This window comes from Heliangelus exortis, chromosome 18, assembly GCF_036169615.1.
Source record: "Heliangelus exortis chromosome 18, bHelExo1.hap1, whole genome shotgun sequence".
NCBI classification, from domain to species: Eukaryota; Metazoa; Chordata; class Aves; order Apodiformes; family Trochilidae; genus Heliangelus; species Heliangelus exortis.
In genome coordinates, this window is record NC_092439.1 from 13,006,928 (window position 1) to 13,015,732 (window position 8,805).

At 45.2% G+C, this 8,805-nt stretch overlaps 1 protein-coding gene across 1 annotated transcript in view; it reads right to left on the reverse strand.

The window, feature by feature from the left end:
* The window catches only part of TNNT3 (troponin T3, fast skeletal type), a 29,049-nt gene extending 25,006 nt beyond the window's left edge, over window positions 1–4,043 (reverse strand). The window contains exons 1-3 of the mRNA XM_071762421.1: window positions 4,024–4,043; window positions 3,434–3,447; window positions 2,754–2,771 (exon numbers count right to left, since the gene is read on the reverse strand). Of these exons, the coding sequence (XP_071618522.1) occupies window positions 2,754–2,771; window positions 3,434–3,447; window positions 4,024–4,043 (52 nt within the window). The remainder of the gene's footprint in view (window positions 1–2,753; window positions 2,772–3,433; window positions 3,448–4,023) is intronic.
* Between the last annotated feature and the right edge of the window lie 4,762 nt (window positions 4,044–8,805).

The window sequence follows — 8,805 nt, forward strand, 5'->3', positions numbered from 1 at the left end:
TTTTTTTTTTATATTTCATTCTCTATTGAGCTGGCTGAAAGTTTCTAAAACTTACTTTTAACCAAAAATAAAATGCTTCCCCTTTTGGCTTGAATTTTTTTTTTTTATTTCATTCTTTATTGAGCTGGCTGAAAGTTTCTAAAACTTACTTTTAACCAAAAATAAAATGCTTCCCCTTTTGGCTTGAATTTTTTTTTTATATTTCATTCTCTATTGAGCTGGCTGAAAGTTTCTAAAACGTACTTTGAACCAAAAATAAAATGCTTCCCCTTTTGGCTTGAATTTTTTTTTTTATATTTCATTCTTTATTGAGCTGGCTGAAAGTTTCTAAAGCTTACTTTTAACCAAAAATAAAATGCTTCCCTTTTTGGCTTGAATTTTTTTTTTATATTTCATTCTCTATTGAGCTGGCTGAAGGTTTCTAAAACTTACTTTTAACCAAAAATAAAATGCTTCCCCTTTTGGCTTGAATTTTTTTTTTATATTTCATTCTTTATTGAGCTGGCTGAAAGTTTCTAAAACTTACTTTGAACCAAAAACAAAATGCTTCCCTTTTTGGCTTGAATCTTTTTTTTTTTTTTTTTTTTTCTGAAATGGTGAAAAATTTTGCCAGCATTTATCCATTTTTGCAATCTCAAAGAAATTTGTTTCTGAATTTCAGCAGAGGGCCACAAACTTTGCAGGGTGTCGCCTTTAAAAAAAAAAAAAAAAAATCTAAATTTTTGGAGTGAAAGAAAGGGACTTGCCATTTTTGTGACTAAAAAAAGGCAAGCAGTTCCAAAATGGTAGTCCAAATAAATAAATAGATGCTAAAATAATAAATACATGCTTTTTCCCATATACATATATGTATATTTGTATATGGAAAAAATATATACATATGCACACGAGTATATACGTATAATTTTTTAAATATACACGTGTTTATATTGTATTTTTATATATAAAAATGCATGTATATATATTTTTTATATGGTTTGGTTTGGTTTTTAAACCAAAGAGCAGGCCTGGGTTCCTACCAGCTCAATAAGTGCCATCAATGTCCATCATGGCATTGATGTCTGGGGCTCAGGACCAGGCCTCAGCCACTGGGTGTGAACCATTTCCTGGGTTTTCTCACACAAATTCTTCCTCCAAAACGAGAAAGAAAGCAGAAGCCATGTCACATACCTTCTCCCTGAGCTTCAGGTGGCAAGTGTCATGGAACCAGAAGCAACAGCAAGCAGGAAAATGAAAACAGAAAACTGTTAGAAATTGATCTTGGAGTGAGCTGAGGCCTGGAGGGAAAAGTGGTTAGAAGGTGATGGAATGAAGTTACGTGGAAAGGAAATGGATGGCTTGGGGAGAGAGCACAAAGGTCAAGCACAAGTGGGGAGATAAACCTCAAAGGTGATGGTCATGCAGATTAAAAAAAAAAATAGGAAGTCACCTGCCTATGATATTAATCATTAAATTCTTGAAACTCAGAAGAAGACAGTTAGCAGAGGAAGGAGAAAGGTGAGAAGAAATGGTTCTCCTTTTGGGAAGGCTTGTCTGGAGATGCAGCACCCTTTGCTTTCTCTTTGGATGTTTGACAAGGCATGAAGGATGGAGCATGAATATCCCCTTCACCTCCCTGGCTCTGTCCCTCTCTGCAGGACTACAGACATGACCATGGCTGGAGGCATCTCAACAACCTGCTTAGCATCATTGTCTTCTTTCTTTGAGCCTTTGATTCCCTTGGAGGCAACGCTGGGGGATTTGAGACCTCCAGAGGGAGAAAAATGTGCCTTAGGGTAGAAACATCCCCATGTTCCATGGGGTAGGAGTGGGCTCAGCCACAGTCACACCTCTGTTCCCACCACCACTGCTGACAATTCATGGCCATAAAAGCCCCCTCTGTGTATAAATTCCAAGACAGACATCTGTGTATAAATTCCCCAAGAGAGACATCTCCACACAGGGCTAAGTCTGTGTCTCAGAGCTGGTCCCATGCCTTCCACGAGCAAATATTCCACCTCCCAGCCACGGGTTTTGCTCTTCACCCCTTAGAAGATGCCTAAGGGCAGATCCTGGGAAAAAGCCCAATGTTTGACCCTCACCTCTGTCCCAGACACCTTGGGACAATGAAGGGTGACAGGGCCTCAACTAAAGCCAACTTGTCAAAAGTGCCCAGCAAAGACACTGACACGTCCTCAGAAACCTTCCTCTCCCCCTAAAAGCTGAAACAGCCCAGGGGAGGGGGGCTTTTCATGCTCCATCTTTCCAGATCTGCGTTCTGTCTCTCGCAGCTTGTCAAATCTCCTTTTGCCAGCTAAAAGCATGTTAAAAAACTTCATCTTTGCCAGTCGGTTCTCTGCTTCACCTTTTAGACCCCTGGCAGTGCTTTGCCAGGTGCTCCTCAGGAGCTGGGCACCCCCCTCCTTTTCCTTTTCCAAGTTGGAACTCGAGAGGTGGACGTGAAATGGAAATGTTGGGATGCGTGGGCTCTGTGCAAGTCCCTGCTCTAAAATGCTCTGAGTTTAAGGCCAGGTTGGCTCCCAGCTTCACAGCCCATCCCTACAGCTCCCACCAGGACTGGACTTCACCACAATGTGATGCTCAGAACCTCCCAGCTCCAGCCTGGTTGTTTTCTGGGTTCCGACTGATTTCGGATCAAGTGTTTCAGGTGGCCTTTAGTGGCAAGCCCCAAAGAGAAGGGTGGAAGACAGACAAGGAGAAAGCAGGGCCATGAATGAAAGAAAGATCAATGACATTCCAAGGTTATTTGTTACCTTCTTCTTCGTATTCCTCTGCATTGAAATAGGGGGGGGAAAAAAAAAAAACAGTAAAACAAATCAACCATCAGCCTCGATGCCCCCGTAGGACATTACCCATGGCAGAGCCCTTCCCACTCACAGGGATGCTGGGCAAGGTGGCCTCTGAGAGGCCACTTCCAAGTCAAATAAGCAAAGAAATTTACTTAAAAAGAAAAGATGAAGTCTAAAAGGGGAGGAAGGCAAGACTGTATAGATTTTTCTCATGGGAATTCAGGCACACACGCAGGACAGAAGGAAAGAGGTGGCAGAGAGGGCCTTAAAGTATAAGAAGAAAACATCAAAGAAAACAAACATATATTTCTATGTCTACTGCTTGTATGTATTGTCGGTTTCTATGTTTTAAAACACATAAAAGCAGCAAAATAAATAGCCAGCAGATGGCAGTGCCCCTACAAAAACCGTAGTGTCCTCACAATCAGGGCAGCAACTTGGGGCCGGGGGTGTAAAACCACCAGACACTCGTGACAGTCAGATCAACGTGCAACAACAACGACAAAAAGAAGATATCTCAGCTTTGCCGAACCATATCAGCGTGGGTTTTGGTAAAATATCAACACTAGGCAGAAAGGAGAAGACAGACACAGCCTGTGAATGCTGCAGACCCACATGGAAGCAGAGACAGATTGAAGACTTACCCTCTCCTTGATCCCTGTGAGAGAGGAAAAAAGGTTATTGAAAGGAGAGAAATATTCTTTCCACTCCTGATTATTGCAATGCTTTAAATCATATACTGAAGCAACCCAGTGCACTGCCTTTTCAAGCCTGTTTCTTCTTTTCCCCCCTTCTCCCTGGGCTCTTCCAGCAGCCATTGGGTGGAAAGATCAGTAAAGGGTTTGCACTTTGCTTTAAATCCTGTTCCTCATTCCATATGGATCCACGCCCAGGAATAATCTGCTAGGGGGCTACAACATTTGTTGCATCTGGTCTATTTGTTAAATTTGTTTTGTTAAACCAGGGCAGGATGTGCCTTTTCTCCCACCCTGGTTCATTCCTCCTCCTCCAGGTGTAGTGCCATGGCTGCTGGGGACGGGCAGAGAGAGGTGGAAGGCTGTCAGGTAACACTGATGGGACCCTTGGACACCTCAGATCCAAGCTGCTTCTTCCCCACTGCTTCAGGGGATGCACGGAGTGGTCCCCAACATCTCCTCCCCATGGGGATGCCCTTGCTCCATCCCTGGAGCCAAGCTGAGCAGCTGAACATGCAGGTGGCTTTCTCTCTACTTACACTTCCTCAGTATCAGACATGTTGGCAGTGAGTTCCTAGACAAAAGATGAAGAGGGGGAAAAGAAAAAAAAAAAAGAAAAAAAAAAAAAAAAAAAAAAAAAAAAAAAAAAAAGAAAGAGAAAAAGGTGTTATTACTGGGAGTGCCTCCTGGGAAAATGCCAAAGCAGGAGCAGATGGGTTGACATTTGAGGACAAAAAAAGACAAGCACCTGCTTTTCAACCCAGCAGCCAATTCCCCACCAACACTGCCAATTTGGGAGCAGCACAAACCTTGGGCAGCCAGGGCAGAGGAGAAGGGAAGAGGAAAAAATCATCTGGAGAGACATGCCCCAGCAACCTGGCTTTAAGTTACAAAAACTCCAAAGCTCTGGGAGACAGGTGTCCTCTTGCACCCATCTGACATTTCCATCACTCCAGAAAGATCAGAGAAATGTTTTCTGCTGTTACACTACTGCAAGTGGGAAGGCACCAGCTCCAAAGCATTAGTCAGAGCTAAATAAAAAAATTAAAGATGCAAGATTCCCAGCCATAACTATTTCTTTGGCAGCACCCAAAAGGGCCTGATGTAGCAATGTCTGGCTTATAGAGCTGATGAATGAATGAATAATTACCTGTTGATTAGTTTAGGGGGAGAACTGCCCAACTGGGGCTTCACATGGCTATAACCAGCTGGATTTATCCCACCCAAGCCTTGCACCATGGGGCAGAAATGACCCCAGCCATGGCCCTTTGCAGTTCTGCACAGCCCATCACCCCCTGAGAGCTGCAGCAGAGCAGTGCAAGGACTGGATATGGACACTCTGCTGAGTTGATGTGGGCTCTGCTGATCCTTACAGCCCTAAAAGGGGTGTAGCCAAGGCTCAGCCAGTCAGAGGGTGCAGTGCAGCTCTTTGGGGAGCATCCTGGTCACATCCCCCCCTACAGCAGGATGATGGGGAGCAGCAGTGCAATGCCAGGGCTCAGCTAAAAGCAGCCTCTGCCCTGACTGAGGGGGAGAAGGTGGGGAAGGGACCCCAAAACTTCCTCCAAATCCCCAGTGGGTCTTAAATTAGAAGAACCCTGGCTTTCATGACTTCATTGCTCAGCTGACATATGAGAGACATCTTGAAGGAGCAGGTGGGCTGACTTGGGTTCAAAAGGAACAACTGCAGCTCAGCAGCTTTCTATTTCAGAGGAAGGCAGTAATCCCATAGGCTCCAACCCTGCCCTATAAGGGATCCTCTCTGATCCCCAGCAATGACCTTGGGCACCACACGTTAGCACCAAAGGGATTTAAACCCCTCCTCTTCTAATCGGTGACAAACAGCCAGCATTTTTTTTCTGCTAGTTCCTCATTTATCCTCTTTCTGAAATTCAGCATTGCCCTGGAAGTCGTGCCAGCAATGCTGGGTTATGACCCAATCTGAGTAGCTGGACAGGAGGATGATTTCCTCCAAGAGGACAAAAGGTTTGGGGTCAGTGAACTCTTGGTCCCAGGCTGCTTTTAAGGTGGTAGCTGTGATTCCCCACTCCTCAAATGCAGCAGCCATCCCAAAGGGTACTATGGGGACTCTAACCCTGCTGGGCAGGAGGAATTTCACACTTGGGAGGAAATTCAGCTCTTAAAAACACTGATTTGCTGCATCAACTCCTGCTGCTTCTTACTGGGATGCTACAACAGCTCTGGTCCCTCTCCCCTGGTCTTTTTTTATCTAGATGATCAAATCTTCAGAATAAAGACTGCCACTTGCTCTCTGCACAGTAGCCAGCAGTGTAATAGCTTTGCAACCTCATTTCAGGCTCCAAAAAATATTCCAGCTATGGCTAATAGCTCTTGACAGTGTGTTGGGTTATGCAGTGGGACAGCAAGCTTCTCCCAGCAGAAGCCAGAAGAGGGAAAGTGCCAGATTGCCAGCTGTTGGATTCTTCCAAAGTGCCTGATCTATAAAGACTCAGAGCAATGGCCAATCCTCCCCCAGGTTCTGCCTGTAATTTAGAAACCCACATTTTCTTCCTCCAAGGTGAAGGGGGAAAAAAAAAAAAAATTAAAAAAAAAACAAACCAAGAGGAGCTGAGTTTTAAAGGGCTTTGGGTTAAACTCTTCTTCCCTCTCACCCCAGGGAGAAGATGAATAATACTGCTCAATACTGGAGAAGAAATCAGCTCAAGAGCCCTGAGTATGCATCCAGAGAGCAAATGTCTGTGGGATATGCAGCCCATGCTGCTCTTTCCCAGGGAATTGAAGTTACCGGGAGTCTTTGCAATCAGCCTTTCCACGAAGTCATTGGAATGAGCTCATCCAGGCTCCAATTTAGCTCTAAGGACATCTTGCTGGGGGTTGTCACGTTGGCTGCTCCCCTACACCCTTCCATATTTGTTAATCCCAGCGCTGCAAAATGCAGATGGGATTTGGTGTGGCATCTGTCCCTCTGCTGTGACAGCCAAGGGAGGATGCCAGCATCCCTGCCACCACGAGACCCCAACCCTGAGGGGTTTCCTGGGGCCCAAAGAATATGAATTAATAAGAAGTGCACTGGTAGAGAATGCAGAGGTAAACCTGATGCAGAAACCCCCCAGGCTAAGGCGAGGGGGAGGTGAAGATTTCAGCCTTGCAAGGGGCAGCTTTGGTGGCTTTGTCTGGAGGGGCTGGAATTTGAGGCTGTAGCTGGCTGCTCTGGCTGGGAAACCAAAGAGGTTTTTGCCTGAAAAAGCACCAGTTGTCTGTCCATTCTGTGGCATTTGAAAGTCACCTGGTCCCTGGAAACCAGAGGCAAGAGACAGAGCAGGATAACAACAGCCTCCCAGGATGAGGAAGGCTCTTGGGGCCATGTAACCAACTGGCATCAAAGCAGCCCAGAAACCCAAACTGTATTTACATCCAGAAGGCAATAAAAGCAAGCAATCTGCTAAGAGCAGTATTTTTTTTTTTTTTTTTGCCATTAGGATTACGTTTCCTGAAGGAAATGGAAAATCTCCAGCTGGCTCTGGATTACCTTTTGGGGGAAATTACTTCATACCCAGCAAACACAGCCTGAAATCAAGGCTGGTAGCACCTTAAGGCAATCATTGGTTGTTTTGGTTTGGTTTTTTTTCACACAGTGGCAGAAAAACCAGGGTCTGGTCTTGACTGAGATTTATGGGTGTAATAAAACCAATCAGTTAATACTAACCCACAGTTTGGAAGGAAATCAAAACACATGGGAAACTTTTGTGAGACCAAAAACTTCCTGCCTGCTCCCACCCCTCAAAGGTGAAAGCAAAGGTTATTTTTTTGGATTTTGTTCAAGCTAAGAGGCACAAGGCTGGAAGGACAAGAACCCTAATCCTCACCAGCTTCAGATGGGCAGGAACCCTTTTGGCCCCAAGTGCTCTTGTCCTTGGCTGAAAGAGCTGAGCCAGCACATCCCAAGAAGACTCTTAGCAGCTGAGAATGCACCCGGGAGGGGGAACGGGCTGCCTTGCACCTCCAGCCCACCCTGGAAATAACCTGCCCATCAATCATCCCCTCCCCAGCCAGCCCATACAAGGGAGGCAAAGGAGTAAGTCCAGTAAGGAAAAGGAGGAGGCCAAAAGTGGCCATGGGACATCACAGGGACAGCTTTCAGGCAAGGGCTAGGGATGGGATCTGCAGAGCACCATGTGGACATGCTTTCCTAGCAGGAGTTGCTGCAAAACCACTGTCTCTCTTTTTTTATATAGATATATTATATATAATGCAGATCTAGAAATAATATACTCATTATATCATAAATATAATATATATATCATATATATTATTATATATAATGCAGATGTATGAACAATATACCCATTATATCATATATCTAATATATCTATAATACATAATATGATATATAATACAGAGCTATTAAATAATATACCCATTTCTGTATAAAAAGCATATGCTTCTACTTTTTAAAGTCTATGTTCATTCTGTCCCTCTGCCTCCTCCTTTTCTTTCTGCCTGCCTGGGTGGTTTCCAGCATTTCCCTCCTGGGGCTGGAGAGCAAAGTTCCCACCCCATTACCAAGGAGGAACCAAGCACTGCTCCAGGCTCCACCAACACAACAGCAAAATCCTGATAACCTGCCCCAAAAGTGCCTTTTCTCCTTGCCTTTGGGGTCTCTGTCAGAGGAACACCAGAGGACTAAAAGGCCAGGACCGTGCTGCCTACAGGGAGCACCCAGGCACCATTCTGAATTTAACCCCCTCCTCCTACCCCTCTGTGCTCACAGGGGGATTCTCCATATTTTCAGCTTTTCTAGAGGAGAGGGAGGTTTTCTATGACCACTTTTGTGTTTCTCAGGTGTCCCTATAGCCCCCCAGCCCTTCATCCATGGTGCCTTGGCCACCTCTTTCTCCAGGTGGCAAGGGAAGGAAGGTCAGCACTTCCTCCTGCTCTTGGGTTGTGTTTCATCAAATGCCCTGAGAGATGCCACTTCATTCCCAGCCTCAGATCTTGGGTTTGGAAGAATATTTTTCTCCCACCATTGATCCTCAAGAGTCGAGAGCACCTGAATCTCTGTGAATGACGTGACACTACACCCAAAAAAAAAACCTCAAGAAAGAAAAGTTCCTTTTCCTTGGGATCCTGTGCTGGATCATCAATCCGTGTGGACACTACATTCCCTGATGCTTCTCCATTCAAACCCAAGCTCAATCCCTCTCCAGTTTTCCCCCTTGCCTCTCCTGGGCTCCCACTTACCTGGGAGGAGTGGAGAGAAGTGCTGAGCTCCCTGCTGCAGGGGACGGACAAGACTGGGATCTGCCAGCGTCCCGAGGTGATGCAGCTCCCAATTTATA